This window comes from Myotis yumanensis, unplaced genomic scaffold, assembly GCF_028538775.1.
Source record: "Myotis yumanensis isolate MYYU_CA2020_CCGP unplaced genomic scaffold, mMyoYum1.0.hap1 SCAF_2, whole genome shotgun sequence".
Lineage (NCBI taxonomy): Eukaryota > Metazoa > Chordata > Mammalia > Chiroptera > Vespertilionidae > Myotis > Myotis yumanensis.
In genome coordinates, this window is record NW_027223753.1 from 89,541,548 (window position 1) to 89,561,374 (window position 19,827).

The following is a 19,827-nucleotide window of genomic DNA, read 5'->3' on the forward strand; positions in this document are numbered from 1 at the left end:
AACAACTCCAATATATGCTGTTCATAAATGAGACATGTATATTAAGATAATATCATGGGCTGTGCTATTAAACATTCATAATCATTTTTAAGTCTATCCATGTATAGACAAACAACACAACACACAAAAACTTATGGGATGCAACTATAGCAATGTTTAAAGGGAAATTTATAGCTGTAAATGCCTATGTTAAAAAAAAGTTCTCAAATAAAAAACCTTATCTTCTCTACCTTAAAGCACTGGGAAAAGAGCAAACTAAACCTAAAACGAGCAGAGTGAGGGAAATAACGTTTATAGCAAAAAATTAATAAAATAGAACATAGAAAAGGAAGAGGAAAATCAACAAAACCAAAAGTTATTTCTTTGAAAAGACCAATAATGTTGACAAGTGTTTAGCTAGACTAAGGAAAAAAAATAAAAAAGACTCAAATTATCCTATATAATAAAAGTCTAATATGCTAAGTGTCTGGTTGTCTGGTGACTGGTCGACTGTTCAACCAACCAAAGCGTAATATGCTAATGATATGCTAAGGCCACTCAATCGCTCACTATGATGTGCACTGACCCACCAGGGGGAAGACAGTCGACTGGTCGACCAGTCACTATTACGAGCACTGACCACCAAGGGGCAGACAGTTGACCAGTTGCTATGATGTACACTGACCATCAGGGGGCAGATGCTCTGACTGGTAGGTTAGCTTGCTGCTGGGGTCTGGCTGATTGGGACTGAGCGAGATGGGCCGGACATGCCTTGGAGCCCTCCCACGTCCCTCCCTGGCCGGTCCCAATCAGGACTGGGCAAGACGGGGTCAGATACGCTCTAGAGCCCTCCTGCAGTCCCTCAGTGGTCTAATCATGCACCAGTGGGGTCCCTCGGCCTGGCCTGTGCCCTCTCGCACTCTGGGACCCATTGGGGGATGTCTGAGAGCCGGTTTCAGCCTGATCCCGCAGGCTACTCCCTTTGGGAGGGTGCCAGACTCAGGGCACTCGTCTCTCCTGATTGGGGCTGATTGGGCGTGAGCCCACAGCAGGCGCAGTGGGGCTGGGATGAGTGGGAGTAGCAGGTAGAAGCTGCAGGCGGCGTTGTACTGTGGGTTTTGGCCTGATCCCTGCAGGCCACCCAGAGGGGCCCCACCCGTGCACGAATTTGTGCACCGGGTCTCTAGTTAAAATCATAAATAAAAGAAGATAGAACACCACTCATTTCACAGAATAAAAAGCATTATGGGAGGGATGCTATGAACAACTGTATGCCAACCAATTAGACAACTTATAGAAAACACATAAACTACTGAAACTGACTCAAGAAAAAATAGAAATGTGAACAGACCTATCACAAGAGACTGAATTAGTAATTTAAAAACTTCTGAGAAAGAAAAGCCCACGTGACTTCAATGGCGAATCCCACCAACTATTTCAAGACTTAATACAACTCTTCACAAAGTCTTTAAAAAAAAAAAAAGGAGGAAATATATCCTGACTCACTCTATGAAGCTTGTATTAATTACCCTGATAAAAAAAAACAGATAAGGATATCATAAGAAAAGAACACTACAGACCAATCTCTCTCATGAATACTGGCAAAAAAAAAATACTAGCAAATCAAATCCATCAATATATGAAAATAATTATACATTGTGACCAAGTGGGATTTATCCCAGGAATAAAGTTAGTTTAACATCCAAAACTTGACTATCTCAGTAAAATGCAGAAAAAGCATTTGACAAAATCCAACAGCCTTTCGTGATAAAAACACTCTGCAAACCATGAAAAGAAAGGAACCTCAAACTGATTAAAGGACATTTATGAAAAACCCACAACTACCATCATATTTAATGGGAAAAGATTGAATACTTTCTCCCTAAGATCAGAAATAAGACAATGATGTCCATTCTCTCCACCTATATTTAACATTGCGCTGGAGGATCTAATGAGGGCTAGCAGGCAAGAAAAATAAATGAAAAGGCATCCAGATTACTTTCAAAGGAAGAAGTACAACTATCTCTATTTGCAGATGACATGATCTTGTATACAGAAAAGCCTAAGGAATTCACTAAGTAACTGTTAGAATGAATCAGCAAAATTGTAGGAAATGAGATCAATACAAAGTCTGAACTGTACTTTTTTAAAAAAATATATTTTACTGATTTTTACAGAGAGGAAGGGAGAGGGATAGAGAGTTAGAAACATCGATGAGAGAGAAGCATCGATCAGCTGCCTCCTGCATACCTCCTACTGGGGATGTGCCTGCAACCAAGGTACATGCCCTTGACCGGAATCGAACCTGGGACCCCTTAGTCCCCAGGCCGATGCTCTATCCAGTGAGCCAAACTGGCTAGGGCTGAACTGTACTTTTATACACTAGCAACGCACAATCAAACAATGAAATTAGCCTAGCCAGTGGGGCTCAGTGGTTGAGCGTCGACCCATAAACCAAGAGGTCACCAGTTCAATTTCCAGTCAGGGCACAGGCCTGGATTTGCTCAAACCCCAGTGGGTGCAAGCAGGAAGCAGCCAATTGATGTTTCTCTCGCATTGATGTTTCTATCTCTCTATCCCTTTCCCTTCCTCTCTCTCTAAAAAATATCAATGAAAAACATATTAAAAAAATGAAATTAAATTAAAAAACAATTCCACTTCCAATACCACCAAAAAGAATAAAGCTTAGGAATAAATTTAACAAAATATAAAACTTGCCTCTGAAAAATAGTTGAAAGAAATCAAGTAATATCTACGTAAATGGAAAATATTCCATGATTAAAAATTTAATATTATGATGGCAATGCCCCCAAATTGATCCACACATTTTGCAATCCCTGTAATTATTTCAGTTGCCTTTTTTGGAAAAAACAAAAAACAAAAACGAACACCTGACAAGCTAATCCTAAAATTCATATAGAAATGCAAGCAACTCAGAATAGCCAAAACAATCTTGAAAAAGATCTAAGTTAGAGGTTCCATACCTCTCAATTTCAAAACTTACCAAAAAGCAACAGTAATTAATATCATGTTAGCCTCAGGGAAGACATAGAGATCAAGGGAACAGAACTGCGAGAACAGATCTAAATCCTTGTATTTATGGTCAATGAGACAATTCAACTGGGAAAGAAAAGTCTTTCTAACAAATAGTGCAAAAGACTGAACTTGGACCCCTTCCTTACACACTATGCAAATATTAACCCCAAATAGATCATAGATGTAAGTGTAAGAATTAAAATTATGTAACTCACACCTATTCCATTTCACACCTATTAGGAGAGCTGTAATGAAAAAGACAGAGACAAATAGTAACAACTGTTAACAAGATACGGAAAAATTGGAACCCTCATCCACTGCTGGTGGGAATATAAAATGATGGTACAGCTGCTATAGGAAACAGTGGGATAGTTCCTCAAAATGTTAAATATGGAGTTACCACATGTCTCAGTAATCCCACTCCTAAGTATCTACCCAGGAGAAATAAACACATGCTTCCACACAAAAAACTGTTCAATGTTCATAGCAGCATTATTCATAATAGCCAAAAAGTGGAAATGACTCAAATGCCCACCAACTGAAGAGGTAAGTAAAATGTGGTACCCACACAATGGGCTATCATCTGACAACAAAAAAGAATGAAGTACTGACACATGCTACATACAACATACAGCAATCTTGAAAACATTATGCTAAGTGAAAGCAGCCAGTCACAGAAGACCATAATTATATAATTCCATTTATATGAACTGTCCAGAATATGAAAATCCAAAGACAGAAAGCAGATTAGTGTTTTCCCAGGGTGGAGGGTGGGATGTAATGAGAAGTGATTGCTTATAGGTATGGGTTTCTTTTGGGGGTGGTGAAAATATAAAATTGATTAGAGTGATGCCTGCATTAATTCTGTGAATATACTAAACCCATTGAATTGCATACTTTAGGTGGGTAAAATGTAATGAATAGTATATAAATTATATATCATAAAGATGTAAACAAATAAATAGAAATTTAGTCCAGTGCCAGATGCATAGTGCACTGTAACTTTAGTTATAATTAGAAATTTTTTAAATCAGGTGTGATTGGGCCTAAGACCAGAGATGGCTCATGGAGTATCATAAGCAGTAAGTAGTCAGGGCTAAAGCAGCCAGGAGGAGGGAATGCACTCCATTGCCCACTGCCAAATAAGAGCTGGGGAGTCCCCCTGAGCAGGAGATTCAGTAGGAGAAAGCAGGGGAACTGCCCCAGAAGGGGACAGGCAACAACACTCTAAGCCCAGATTTTAAGAGGGCGAATGTATGAGGGAGTCCTTTTTGGGAGGTATGAGGTAGACAGGAGCTGCAGGCAAAACAAAATAAAATGGCAAAGAGAAGGCAAAGTCACCAACAGGCTGATATGGCGACAAAAAAGCAAAAAGCTAAAAGGTAATATGTATTTTAAAATAGCAACAGTATTCACTTCCTTCTTTATACCCAAAACTCCTACGAGAAGAGGAGGAGCAAAGAGAGAAAACTGAACTTTTTATGGGGGAAAAAAAAGTAAAGCACTTTGTAAATATTCTTTAAAATATTGATACCTTTCAGAGAGTCATACTATATTCTAACGTCTAGCGCAGACTGAGAAATTCCTAGGCTTTAAATTATTGCAGTTTTACTAAGAAATGCAAGTAATAGATATGTGCTGAACTCCTTATTTCCTAATCCTCATCTTAGTACAATGACATGGATGATATTAAAAATCTTGTGTTAAAGAGGAGGTAACTGAGGTACATAGGTTAAGTAACTTGCTCAAGAATGGGAAATTTACAAGCGGCAGAGCTGACATTTGAAATCAGGTGCCTAATTTCAGAATCCAGAAATTTACCATTATGTTTGTATGTTCCAAGTATACCATCAGTAGTTCATGAAATGATTTTAGGTGGAATAAATGGACCATATCATATTAGTATTTACATGTACTAAAACATCAATTTCACACATATTTCTTTTGAAATAAATATGAAAAACAAGATGTTGGTCAACTTTTAAAAAGAAAGCAGTATGCCCTGGCTGGTTTGGCTCAATGTATAGAGGGTCGGCCTTCAGACTGAAGGGTCCTGAGTTTGATTCCAGTGAAGGGCACGTACCTCAGTTGCAGGCTCCATCCGTGGCCCTGGTTGGGGCACATGTGGGAGGCAACCAATCCATGTGTCTCTCTAACATCGATGATGTTTCTTTCTACCCCTCTCCCTTCCACTCTCTAAAAATCAATGGAAAAAATATCCTCAGGTGAGGCTTAACCCCCACCCCACCCCCAAAAAAGAAAGCCTAGAAAAGAATACAGAAAAATAAAAATAGCCTGATTTTCTGAGAAGGTAAAATTTTGAGTCCCTTTAAAAAAATCTTCCTAGAATTCTAATGTTCCTAAAATGTTTGTGCTAAAACAAAAACATTTAAAAAGTCTGTTCTGCTCTAGCTGGTGCTGCACAGTGGTTAGAGCACCTGCCCATGCAACCCAGGTTCAATCTCTGGCCCCAGTCTGGGTGCTTTCAGGAGGCAACCCATCATATGACTCTCTCACATCAATGTTTCTCTCTCCCTCTCTCTCTCTCCACCCCCTCCCTCTCACTCTCTAAAACTCAATGGAAAAAATAACCTTGGGTGAGGATTAACAACAACAAAAAGTCTATTCTAACCCCTCAAAACATATGTAATCATTCTATAAAGTATACTTCCCATGGGCTCATACCACAGAATTTTAATATGCCCACCACTGAGCTCCCTCCCACTTCTGAGTGAGTCTCTCTCCTCCTCAGAAGCAAATTCCTGACATTTATTAGATTTTCTATTTCTTCTTTTATCCTCTCTTACCCTAAAGCTCCAGGACCAGGCAACTTAACTATTTATTCAAAGGTCCCAGAAATTTTTCGTAAGAAAAACACCTGCAGGGAACCTAGGATGCATATGCAACTAGTTTTTAAAAGGCAAAGGTTACTGTGCTATTCCTTGAGGGTTCCTCTGTATCTGATAAGCTGCCCACCTCTGGCACCTGAACAAAGAAATAGCAACTGGCAAAGGGGAAGGACTTGGTGTTTCACCCTAATCCCCAAAGGGCCAAAGACCTAGCCCAGGTACTTCTGTTTCCCATGATGAGACACCTCTAATGCTCCGGAGTTAGTATGAACAAGCAAAAACCATCTCTGGCTTTTCCATACAGTGAACGGGATTCAGAACTCTTAATGTTTCCAGGCAAGTCCTCTCTCTGATCATGGCTGAGAAGCCACCAGGCCACAGCGGCCCTCACCCACCTGTGCATGTTCCCATTGGTGGTAAAAGACTGGCCACACACAGTGCACTTGTAAGGCCTCTCGCCAGAGTGCACCAGCATGTGGCGGTCCAGGGAGCTGGCCGAGCTCAGAGACTTCCCGCAGATGCTGCACGAATGGTCTGCCCCTCCGGTGTCTGTGTTGTGCTGCAGAAAGCAATCACACAAGTGGTCACTTAAGATGGGCCAAGACTCAGTAACACAAATTCAAAGCTTTATAATAAAACCAGTAAAGCTTCTCAGCTATTTTTTTGTTTCATTTTAAATATCTTCCTGAATGTCAAGACTGATCAGCAACACAGGCAAATAAAGGTTCTGTATGATCTTCTTCTATTTCCATGTTTCGGTTTTGAAAAATACTTCTACAAGACTCAGAGAGAGTTTGAATCTTTGAAGGTCTTTCTTGGAGACACATATGGATGAACTGACCACTCTATTAACACGAACAGGAAGACTGTCAGCTCTACAGCAAACAGGTGAACTGTGGTCCTCCCATTGTCAGTGTCCATTCTTCAAGTCTGATGACTCAGTCTTGCTGCCAGGGAAGAACTGAAATCTGCACAGTTGAGAGAGGTCTGGCCTCTGAAACAGGTTAAGAAGGAACATTTCCATCCAAACCCAAATCAGTAAATGATGTTATTTTTTAGCGCCACACTCTAACTTGAATAATGTCACTAGAGCCATCAGTACTTTGTCATGAATCAGTTATAACAGGTGAGGGAGAAGGAAAACTCTCATAATAAAGAGGAAAAACCAAATGAGATCCCAAATCAAGTCAATGCCCTGCTGCACGACATGAGGCTGGTACAACATAAAGAGCAGGGTGTACATCTACAATTTCCTGTTCTGTAAGGGGTTTGGTTCATACTGACGAGTCACATACCATGCAGTCTTCTGCTACATGTGGTCAGTGAATTCGGTATTTGCTAAATTCTGAAAAGGAATTCTGTGTTGATCTGGGACTTTGTCACAATCACACACACAAAAATTATTTCATAACTACCTCGCAAAATAATTGAAATATTAAACTGAAATTAAACACAGCCACAATTCATATACTGATACCAAATTACTTGGTCCTCTCTTAATGAAGAATGATTTAAAACAAAAATATAAAAGCAGTAGCAAACCTGACGAATGTGCATAGTTAACTGGTGCTGTGTAGTGCAAATCTTTTCACACAGGGGGCAGTTGTAGGAAGACTTCTCTTCTTTCATTTCCTGAAAAGACATAATAAAAGGGAGAATCAATTGCACCTGGTGCCTCTTCTGTCTGCCATGAGCACCTGTGTCTCATGGGCCGTAGCAATGAGACGGCTAAGAGGATGGGCTCTGGAGCCTGTCTGGTATGCGTTTGGACAAGTCACCGTCCTGTTGGCCCTCAGTTTCCTCATTTGTAAAATGGGAAAGTAACAGCATCTACCACATCACATTGTGATGAGGATTAATTCAGCTGACACACATAAAGTACTGGACTAGTGCCTGGCACAGGGTAAGTGCTCAATAAATATTAGTATTCTTATTAGACATACACCATTTAATTAATCATCAGTGATGGCGAAAAATTAAGCATTAAGTCAAGGCAGAGCTAGGAAAGGAATGTATTTCTCCCCAAATCCGACCCAGGCTCCAGCTACTCTTTTCCACCTGTCCTCGGGCCTCCCAAGGACACATGAGAGGTAATGAAGTTCTCATGACACCTCCTAATGGTGGAAGGCCTCCGGGCCCAGCTGTGTGCCCAACAGGCACCAACTTGGCCCTTTTACTCCCTGCTAGCACCTGCTTAACACCGTTCATAAATAGTAAATAAGAATAAGAATGCTGTGATAGCGACTAAAAATCTAAAATGAAGACTCCCACAGAGGCGACAAAAGAACAAGCTCAGTGCTTGGGGAAGTGACCCATTTTTGTTCCCTCAAAACACACAGGACAGGACAAGCTTCCTTGAAGCAATATATTTTACCTTTTTAAGGAAAATGACAAGCTCCTTTACTACCTACACAACTCCTTTCAAAATAATTCCTGGAGCTTTGTCATGGACATGCCTGTCACACCCTTCTCAACACACAATCCCTGAGCACCTCAGGTCTGTCCTCATCCCCAAAACTAACGGGATCAAGGCCTGGATGCCATTCTCAGGAATGTGGAATTGAGATGCTTAGAGACTAAGATCCATGGGTTTCCGAAGATCAGCAGAATCACCTGGGAGCTTCCTGAGATTTCTAGATCAGACTCACAACAGACTGAGTCAGAATCACTGGGGTGAGGGGAGCTGAACCCCAGGAATTTGTTTCACAGGCTCCCAGGAGATGTTGGTATGTGCCCAGGTGTGGGGTTGACTAGGTTACTAAGTTAGGTGATCAGCAGCACTTGAATTACAGTGCATGTAGGGTTGGGGCCAGACCCAGCAGCATGGTGAGCCCCAGCCACAACGTGCAGCTGGATGTGCTAATGGAGTGGGAGACAGAGCAGCCTGTGAAAGAGGGGAGGGCTGGACCCGTGGGCATTTTCAACAGACCTCTTTTTCCTTGTGCTCATTTGAATGAGTTTCTGTTCCTCGCAAATAACACCAATTATTGAACACTTACTATGTGCTAAACTCTGTACATATAAAATTATCAATTTTTTTACAACCACTCAAAAAATAGCCACTATTATGGACCCCATTTTCTGGATGAGGAAACTGGGGTACAGAGAGGCAAGTAACCTGCCCCAAATCAGTGAACTATTACATAGATCCAGAATTAAAACTCAGGCCAGCTGCTCGACAGCCCATGCCCTAAACCAGGGGTCCTCAAACTACGGCCCGCGGGCCACATGCAAATACAAATATTGTATTTGTTCCCGTTTTGTTTTTTTACTTCAAAATAAGATATGTGCAGTGTGCATAGGAATTTATTCATAGTTTTTTTTTTAAACTATAGTCCGGCCCTCCAACTATCTGAGGGACAGTGAACTGGCCCTCTGTTTAAAAAGTTTGAGGACCCCTGCCCTAAACCACTGTTATAGAAGTCTGACAAAAAAAAAGGAAAAAAATAAAATAAAAAGATGAGCTCCAAGGCACAGAAAAGAAATGCCGTTGAGGCTGGCTTATGAGAGATGATGAAAATACAAGTCACCCTGAAGACTATAACAACAAATGCACCATCAACCAGACGAGGTGGAGTGCATGCATGATGTCTACTGTATAGCTGCCTATAGTGGTTCTCTCTCTTCAAAGACTAGCAGACCTCGTTTTAAGCACAGTAGTCCCTCCTTATCTGCAGTTTCATATTTCATGGTTGTAGGTACCCATGGGCAACTACGGTCCAAAAATATTAAACGGAAAATTTCCAAAATAAACTATCCATATGTTTAAATTTCCTGCCCTTCTGAGTAGTATGATGAACTCTCATGCCATCCTGCCCTCTGCTGGGACGTGAATCATTCCTGTGTCCAGCATCCCAGGCTGCATACACTGTCACTCAGTGGCTGTCTTGGGTATCCGATTGACTGTTGAGGTATTTTGCAGTGCTTGTGTTCAAGTCGCCCTTATTTTACTTAGTGATGGCCCCACAGTGCAATAGTAGTGATGCTGGCAATCAAATGTGCCAAAGAGAAGCCAAAAGATGCTTCCTTACGTGAAAAGGCTTGTATGTATGGGGAAAGTCATAGCATATATGGGGTTCGGTCCCATCTACAGTTTCAGGCATCCACTGGGTGTCTTGGAAAGCAGCCCCTGTGGGTAAGTCACCTTTTCCTAGTCTGTGGCACTGGGTCTGAGACCTAGGTATGTCATACATTTTTCACTCTCAAATTTAAAAAAAAAATTACAGCTATCAATTCTAAGGAAGTTGATTAACCCAGAGATAGTAAAAAGCCTGCAAGTGTCACTGAGTCTAGCGACTTGCACTCCTCACAGGGGTATAATGTGTGTCTGGGGTGTCCTACCTTCTCAGCCCAGTGCTACTACACTTAGAATGGAGCTGGCCAAGAACCACCAAACGGAAAAACCAAAAACAAAAGTGGCAATGACAAAATACGAGCACTCACAATCATAATGAGAAATGCCTCACAGCCAGGCCAAAATTCAGTCTTGGGTCTTTTTGATGAATTATTAGATTAGCAATACGATATACTAAAATTTTTTTAGCGAAAGATTCATCAGTAGGATGTAAATACATGTTAAAAAGCCAAGTCTCCAAGAGACCAGCTCCTTGAGGAGGCAAATAAAAAAAAAAAAAAAATCACCTTTCATTCACCTTGAGGGAGAAGCAGTCAGAGCAGCTCATGGGGCTACCTGGCACTGCTTCTGGGGCTTATCATGAACTCGGGCCCAAACGTGCTCTGAGCCTGGCAGTGGCATGCCGCAGCCTGTGACTCCAGCCCACAAAATCCACGGTACTCTGGGGGAAGGAAGGCTGTGAACTCGGATTTAGTTTTCAATAGAAAAGGCAGCATCATGATGCTGGGAGAAGCCCTACTGGAGAATTCTGAACCCAGTTATTGGGGCCACGCTAGTGGAAAGAGCACACTTCCTGAGCTGACAGATAAAATTAGCAGCTAATGTGATAACTAACCATTCCATAGCGAAACGCTCTGGCATCCATGCCGGTGTCCAGCTCGGGCTAATCTGCCCTGGAACTTGGTGCTATTGCTCATGGGACTCCTCCCAGGGCTCCGTGGCAGCCCTCCCCGCCCACTCCCAGGTGAGGATGAAGCGCTCTCTCCCCACTGCATTCTGTTTGTTTTTTCTCCTGTGCACTGTCTTTCCCTTTTTACCTCTGGCCCAGACCTCCCCTTCAAAAACTGAGCCAGTGCCCCAAAGAACCCAAGGAACCCTAGAGGCACAGGGGGTAGGTGACAAATAGCCGAGGCACACACCTGTCCCATTTCCTGCACCACACTTACACAGTCACTCCCAGTTACCACCCAGGGACTGAAGAGCTGTGTGTCCCCTCCTATGGCTCTACTTGTCGTCTCTGAACCACTGGGAAAGGACTGGAGCCCGCACTTGTGCAGACTCTGCCTGAGCAGAGCAGTGCCGGGCTATTTAAAGAGGTGGTGATCCCTACCTACCACTTACTCCTGGTAGAACAGCAAAGGAAGAGAAGACAATGACCTTTCTATCTCATTCATCCCAAAATGCCTGATCCCGTGGTGCAGTACCTGGCTGGAAATAGGAGCTGGCATATACCATGAAACGAGTGAATGGATAGAGAGATGAACGAACAGATGGATGGACAGACAGTCATGTGAGAGTGGAAATAAACCTTTTCTTCCCAGAGCTAGCACTCCTTCTTGACTCAGGCCACAGTCATGCAGGCTGAGTATTTTCTCAAGGACCCATAGGAAGAGAGGCACGCAGAGACAAGGAAAAAAAAGAGAGAAAAAGGTATCAATGCTCCAACCCTAAAACACTGTTTAATTCTGCCAAGTGTTTAGCCTTGAGAAAGGTGTGGAGAAACAGACACTCTCCCACGCTGCTGGAGGGATTTTAGGCTGGTACAACTTTTTCTGGAGGGCAAATTATATCGAAAGCCTTAATTAATGTTTTACTTCTAAGAATTGATAGAAAACCATCATAGATGTACTCAGACAATTCTGTATAATAACAGTCACTGTAGGATTGTTAATAAAAAAATTTTTAATTTAAAAAATCCCAGCAAGTTTACTTTCATCTCCATTTCTGGTATCTAGACAAATTTAAGACTGCCTACTCCCTGAGGGTTTGGTATAACCCCATTAAATCCGATAAACCAAAAACTAAATGTGGAGGAGCTGGTTCATATCATATGGATTCAGAGAAGAAATGAGAACTGTGTACTCTCTACCTCACTCCTTGAGCTTCGTTGAACATGCTGCTTAACAGGATAGCAACCACTTTGCAAGTGCCCCCTTTGTATGTCAATTAAAAGATCCCTCTCATTTCCCAACGGAGAGGACTGGACTTTGACTACATCATTAATCCTCCGTATCCCTGCCCACTCATTTACTCTTTCCTTCTTCTCCTGATCTAATGCCCACTACAAGTTCAAAAGGACTAAGTTGCCTCTTATGTGGAATTCTCTGGAGCCAGATTCTGTGCTTTGTCGAGGATGGGAAGCTGGATAGTAGCCCCAGGACAACCAGTTCTTATTTGCTCCATAATCTGAAGACACTTAAAAAGTAATCAAGGACGTGGCTTTAGAAACCAGCTGGGTAAGAAAAGGAACAACATCACAATAGAGAACTAAGTTAAGTTCTTTACCTTGGCCATCAAATGAAGAAAGCTGGCAATCAAATCAAATTACAGGGCAGAGAATCAGGGCATCTTTACCAATATTGACACCACAGCATAGAAAACTTTCTCCATGAAAGGAAATGGAAATAAGCTATGAAAAGTTCGCACTTGAAAAATGATGACCACCTCTGGGTATGTCTGCTTACATCTCAATACGCCCACGGGTTTATCTGAGCAAGCTGAGGCTCAAGGGAACATCCTTCTCCCAACGTCTCAGAGACCGAAGTCACCAGACGTCACCACCTCGCCCACAGAAGCTTACCTGGTTCCTTCGGCCAATCCGGTTTGGTCCTGGAGGCTTCGTGGGGGACTTGATGCTCTGGGGGCTCCCACCATTCTCGGCAACCTTCCCTACACTCATTACCGCTGACATCATGGTGTTGATGGAAGACAAGTCTGAACCTTCCAAGCCAATGGGCGAACTTGACGTCATTGGGACAAGGGTTTAAGCTTCTAAGAAGCCTCTGCCATAAAACTGAAAATCGGAAATTGCTGATATGATCATTGGGAAATCGAGGCTTCTGTCAGAGCCAGGTGGTACTGGCCATGGCTACCACAACTGTAAGTCAGGCCAAAATACCTAAGACCCTCTGCCTTCAATTCAAGCTGACACTCACACCCATAACGACTTAAGCTTTCACCTAAATGAAGTGTTGTCATATCAAAGAATAACCTTACTTCCTTTCTAAGTGTATGCCACTAACACAACTCCCAAAGCCACCTGAGGCAGGTCTCTTTGCCGATACTAATCTTTCATTAGGCAGAGTGGCAAAGGCTGACCAATAATTAGGAAGCCCAGGGAGCTGCTATTTGACCAGCACCTTCCCAATAACCTAACTAACTTATTACTACAGGGATGTTGTAAACCTGACAACTGAGAACCATCAGGTTTCACTTAACTCTGCTGCCACAAGCCAGTGATTTCAATGGGCCCCAGTTGCATAAGGCAATTGAGGTGCCAACCCTATCAAAATTGTGACCAAATTTCAAATCAACATAAAAAACACTGCTTCTTAAAAAATACAAATAGGAAATATACCGATACCCCAGAACATGGACAGAAGAAAATCCAGCCCACTGCCAATTACCTCCATTTCTGCCCCAACTGATAAACTATGAGATTTTCCCTTGCTATAGCTATCATCCACGTGGAGTAGGAAATGAGTCTGTGTTTCACGTTTTTTTCTTCTCCCGGTATCACTCGTTGACACTGGAAGGGAAGCAAAGGCAAAAAGACTCAGTGCATATACTTTCACTTAGTGAAAGATTGAAACCATTTATTTGTTGTAATCTCAGACCACGAAATTCATGAGAACACGGAGCACAAATAAGAGGCAATTTCTTTTCTTTTTTTTAAATTGTTTTATTGCTTAAAGTATTGCAAAGAGTATTACATATGTCTCCTTTTTTTCCCCGCTCTTAACAATCCCCCGGCCTCCCCTACCCCCCAGTGTCTTATGTCCATTGGTTATGCTTATATGCATGCATACAAGTCCTTCAGTTGATCTCTTACCCCACCCCCCACCCCCAGCCCCCCTACCCTCCCTGGCTTTCCCACTGTAGTTTGACAGTCTGTTCGAGGCAGCTCTGCCTCTGTATCTATTTTTGTTCATAAGTTTATAATGGTCTTTATTATCCATGAGTGAGTGAGATCATGTGGTGTTTTTCCTTCATTGACTGGCTTATTTCACTTAGCATAATGCTCTCCAGTTCCATCCATGCCGTTGCAAATGGTAAGAGTTCCTTCTTTTATACAGCAGCATAGTATTCCATCGTGTAGATGTACCACTGTTTTCTAATGCATTCATCTACTGAAGGGCACTTAGGCTGTTTCCAGATCTTAGCTATGGTGAATTGTGCTGCTATGAACATATGGGTGCACATATCCTTTCTGATTGGTGTTTCTGGTTTCTTGGGATATATTCCTAGAAGTAAGATCACAGGGTCAAATGGGAGTTCCATTTTTAGTTTTTGTTTTTTTTAAAATATATTTTATTGATTTTTTACAGAGAGGAAGGGAGAGAGACAGAGAGTTAGAAACATCGATGAGAGAGAAACATCGATCAGCTGCCTCCTGCACACCCCCACCCGGGGATGTGCCCGCAACCCAGGTACATGCCCTTGACCGGAATTGAACCTGGGACCTTTCAGTCTGCAGGCCGACGCTCTATTCACTGAGCCAAACCAGTTTCGGCCATTTTTAGTTTTTTGAGGAAACTCCATACTGTCTTCCATAGTGGCTGCACCAGTCTGCATTCCCAACAGCAGTGCACAAGTGTTCCTTTTTCTTCACATCCTCTCCAGCACTTGTCGTTTGTGGATTTGTTGATGATACCCATTCTGACAGGTGTGAGATGGTACCTCATTGTTGTTTTGATTTGCATCTCTTCGATGATTAGTGACTTTGAGTAAGTTTTCGTATGTCTCTTGGCTTTCTGAATGTCCTCTTTTGAAAGGTGTCTATTTAGGTCCTTTGCCCATTTTTTGATTGGATTGTTTATCTTCCTTTTGTTAAGTTGTATGAGTTCCCTATAAATTTTGGAGATTAGGCCCTTATCATATATAACATTGGCAAATATGTTTTCCCACGCAGTGGACTTTCTTGTTGTTTTGTTGATGGTTTCTTTTGCTGTGCAGAAGCTTTTTATTTTGATGTAGTCCCATTTGTTTATTTTCTCTTTAGTTTCCAATGCCCTAGGAGCTGTATCGGTGAAGAAATTGCTTCGGCATATGTCTGAGATTTTGTTGCCTTTGGATTCTTCTAGTATTTTTATGGTTTCCCGTCGTACATTTAAGTCCTTTATCCATTTTGAGTTTATTTTTGTGTATGGTGTAAGTTGGTGGCCTAGTTTCATTTTCTTGCATGTATCCGTCCAATTTTCCCAACACCATTTATTGAAGAGACTATCTTGACTCCATTGTATGTTCTTGCCTCCTCTGTCAAATATTAATTGAGCATATTGGTTCGGGCCGATTTCTGGGCTTTCTATTCTATTCCATTGATTTATGTCTGTTCTTGTGCCAGGCAATTTCTAAGTCTTCTTTTTCTTCCAAAACCATATTGTGGTTGATGTCCCCTACAGTGTTGTCACCCTCACTCCCAACAGACAGAACGATTTTGCGGTATTTTACTTTCTGAAGCCCGTGCCTGTGTGTGCATGTATGTGTAACAAATACTCTTTCATACTCTGCCCCTGGCGTCCTTCCCTAGGTCCGCTGCATTGCTGCAGAGAGACAGGGGCATGCGGGATACTCAGACTCCAATTTGACTTACCTCCCACCTCTACTTAAAACTGACCAAAGACAAGGCAGTTGAGTAATTCACTAAAGGCTCACAGTCCAGAAGGTATTACGCCAAACCTAAAGGAAACCAGGTAATGTGAAAAGAATAATCAAAGGGAAAACTGACCCACAGCCACATCAAAACCTACCTCTACAGGCCTTTTCTAGTTACATCCCTTGCAACTGGTAGTCGATGGCTACAGGTATGGCCAGAAGTAAGTCTACGGGTAAATGATTTCCCTCGTTTTATCTGGGAAGGTATTTCATAGCTGAAGCCTGCAGTGAGCCACACACCCTGTCCCCCATGGTGTGCATCAGTAAATCTCACAAGTCCTCAACTGCCATCAAACATCACGCTCATTATTTCACCGCCAAGTGAATGCTTAAGGAGAACACCAGAAAGAGCATGGCTTCCTGTGGTTTCCTCCTCCAACTTTAGGCAATGTGACCGAGGAGAGGACAGTGGCAACACCCAGAGCAACTACAAGTGTGCCCAGCACCAGAGCAGGAGAGGCCTGGGAATATAACTTTATTAAGTGATGTTGCCATGAGCTTGGAAGTCCCAAAGCCAAAATCCTACCAGAAAAGTCAGAGAGGATGTCAGGAGCAGTCCTTTTCTTGTCAAGAGACAAAATGTGCCTTCTTATTAACAGACTTTTGAAAATATGAACCTAATGGTTTTCCAAATGGTAGGTGAAAGGACTAACTGCAGAGACATATTCCTTAAGACAACTGATTCAGCCTCATCCCTCACATATTTCCTCACAGAGGAAAGTAATGATCAAAATTAAAGGGGAAAAAAAAGCTGTTGTTTTTCCATGAAGTTTCCCCATGCCAGAAGACCATTTAAACTTAATAAAGATTGTGCTTCAAACTTCCTATTTTTAACTGCCTTTAAAGTTTATTTGGCAGATTTCTCTTTAAGAAAGGACATGTGAAGGAAGTACATCCATAAGTGTACACACACCTCAATTCTTTTGTGGATTTCTAACAACAGTATCATCAGTCCCCTAGAACTGTAATCAATCAGCATGTAATTATTTGTTTGATTCAAAGAAGTGGACACCTTCAATACCAATACCAAAACCATCTTCATTCTTTTATCTTATTTTATTTTTATGGATTTTTATTTACTTCAGAGAGGAAGAGAGGGGAGTCGAACTTGAGACCCTAAAGTCTGCAGGCCGATGCTCTATCCACTGAACCAAACCTGCTAGGGCTAAAACCAACTTCTTTTCATATATATATATATTTTTTTTCATTGATTTCAGAGAGGAAGGGAGAGGGGGAGGGAGATAGAAACATCAATGATGATAGAGAATCATTGATCAGTCGTCTCCTGCATGGCCCCTACTGGGGATCGAGTCTGCAACCTGGGCATGAGCCCTGATGGGGAATTAAATTGTGACCTCCTGGTTCATAGGTCGATGCTCAACCACTGAGCCATGCCGACCAGGCCAACTTCATTTTTAAAAATATTCTTCTCCCATAGTTTTATTGTACATCAAATTATAAAATAACTCGCTAGAAATCTTCTTTACTATAATTATGCCAGTAAAAAAAAATTAACCTTTCTAACAATTTATAGTGAGTTTAGATTTAGAAGATGATCTTGATTTTGTCCTATGACTCAACTTAGAAAAGAAAATGTGGTAAAGTTTACTAAATCTGAAAATAGGTTAGAGTAAACACCTTTAGGACTAAATATAATATTTTAGGTTAAAATAAAAATTTAATTTAATTCTATCATTGTGTAGGGAAAGAAAGTGGAGAGGAGGGAAATATTCAATATAAAATTAACAAAAATACATTCACTAAGCAGAGCCAAATTGCCAGTAAGAATTTTTCTCACAATCACTATAACATCAAAGACACATTCTTGCAAACTTCCTAAGTGTCTTAAATATAGAATACCTAGCAATAGTCAAGAGAGCTAACCAGCATAGGGAGAAAAGTCAAGCAAACTTGTTGTTTCCCATTTTGTCCTGACAAGGACACTTGCTAAATTGGTTTCTTCTGTTAGGATGAAGTGTGATGTAACGCACTGATGACATCAAGATCACCTACATTTACTTCCTTTTCCTGGTTTAAAGGTAAGTAAATAGCATTTTTTTTTTTAAACAAAGACTGCTGATCTCTTTCCTAAAGATGCAATTAACAAAAGGAAACTCTCAGTTACACCATTTGAAGAGCCAGGGCACTCTGAAGAGCTGTTTCAGAGGTACCCAAACGAGCCCCTGGAGCTACCACAAGGTCTCAGTCCAGTTTGCTCTTATACTTGAACTCTCCATTGGGACAATGGTGCGAAAGAGGGAAAGAACCTGGTTCTGTGATGGGGAAAATCTACTTTAACATTGAGCTCACCCCTGTGCTAATTTAAACAGAGGCCAGTATAGTCAATTCTACCTACCCCAGCCTGACCCTAGACCAGGGGTGGGCAATCCCTGGCACACGTGCCAAACATGGCACGCCAGTAACTTTTGCTGGCACGCGAAACCCTGTCTTATAATCTTCCATTTACAATTTTTTTTTGTTAATATCGACTTTTTTATTTTTCAGATAAATTCATGCTGGGGTCCAATCCCAGCGGGTCCAGGGGTCCCCAAAGGTGTGGACGGAGTCGGCGAAGAAGGAATGACACGAAGACAGCCTTCAGTTGATCAGCAGCCTAGTCAGTACCTCTAGCCAGGATCTCCAGCCAAAGTTCTGGTCAGAGTTCTGGTTAGGAACTGATGAGGATCTGATGTTTATTGTCTTGTTACATCCGTATTTATACCAGCCGATTTTAATCCTGTCAATTTCTATTACAAAGGTTAGGGCGTTTCTTATCTCCATTCCAGGGAGTAAAGATTATGTAGCTTAACTACCCGCCTGGCACTTAATTAAGGGGTTGTATCCCCTCCCTAACCTCAGGGAAAAATCCCCACCTGGGGAAACAACCTTTCTCAGAGAGGTGACCTTGGTTAAAACACATGGCACTAAGGAGAGCAAACATATTAAGAATAATATGGGATGGAGGGCAGCAAAGATGGCGGCATAGGTAGTAAACACCAGAGACTGCTGCCGCAAACAACCACTTCAAAAATACAACTAAAAGACGGAACGGACATCACCCAGAACCACAGGAAGGCTGGCTGAGGAGAGACTCTTCAACTAGAAGGAAAGACAGCAGCGTGCTGAGGCTCAGAGGAGGCGCAGTGTGGAAAATTTAAAGGTGCGGAGGTGCGCGCGCGGGGCGGGCTGGTGGCTGAGGACGCCGTTGTCGTTTTCGGTCGGGAGTGAGTCTCAGACTCTGGGCTCCAGATCCGGGTGAGTCTCTAGGGACTCAGACTCAGACGGGAGAAGCGGGATTGTCCGGCATCAGTTGGAACGTGAGGGCAGCTTTCTTTCCGAGGTTTGCAGTGGTTGCCGGGGTTCTGAGAAGCAGAGCCTCTGGGAACAGGACTGAGAGCAGCCATAACTGCTCCCTCCGCCCGCCCTGCTGATCCCGCCCCGCCCAAGCCCTGCGCAGAGCCATTTGCTGGATCGCCTCAAGCAAAGGCTAGATTAGTACCTCCCCAGAGGACAGAAGTTTTCCCACAGCTGATTCTCACAGCCAGTCGGCCTGGTGGTCAAATCCCTCTAGTATTAACTACAACAATCAAGGCTTAACTAGAACAAGACTGCGCACAAAGACCACAAGGGGGTGCACCAAGAAAGCATAAAAAATGCGGAGACAAAAAACATGACAGAAATGGAGGATATAGAGCTAAAAAATGCAATTTTGAGGGCTTGCAATAATGTGCTACAAGCTGCCAATAAACCTGATGAGAGCCTCACGAAAACTAAGGAGACCCTCGATCCTATGATAAAGACACAACTAGAAATTAAGCATACACTGACTGAAATAAAGAATATTATACCCAATAGCAGACCAGAGGAGCACAAGAATCAAGCCAAAGATTTGAAATGCGAAGAAGCTAAAAACACCCAACCGGAAAAGCGAAATGAAAAAAGAATCCGAAAATA

The 19,827-nt window shown here is 42.2% G+C and overlaps 1 protein-coding gene across 4 annotated transcripts in view; it reads right to left on the bottom strand.

Annotated features, from left to right (window-relative positions):
* RREB1 (ras responsive element binding protein 1) overlaps nt 1-19,827 on the bottom strand; it is a 147,639-nt gene that overhangs the window by 63,366 nt on the left and 64,446 nt on the right. For 3 of the 4 annotated variants that reach the window (XR_011470281.1, XM_070405781.1, XM_070405779.1), the window contains exons 3-5: nt 12,800-13,747; nt 7,407-7,496; nt 6,260-6,423 (exon numbers count right to left, since the gene is read on the bottom strand). Coding sequence is in view for 3 of the 4 variants with exons in the window: in XM_070405781.1 (XP_070261882.1) it covers nt 6,260-6,423; nt 7,407-7,496; nt 12,800-12,970 (425 nt within the window). In the remaining variant the exon portion in view is untranslated. The remainder of the gene's footprint in view (nt 1-6,259; nt 6,424-7,406; nt 7,497-12,799; nt 13,748-19,827) is intronic. The other variant, XM_070405780.1, reaches the window with a different exon arrangement.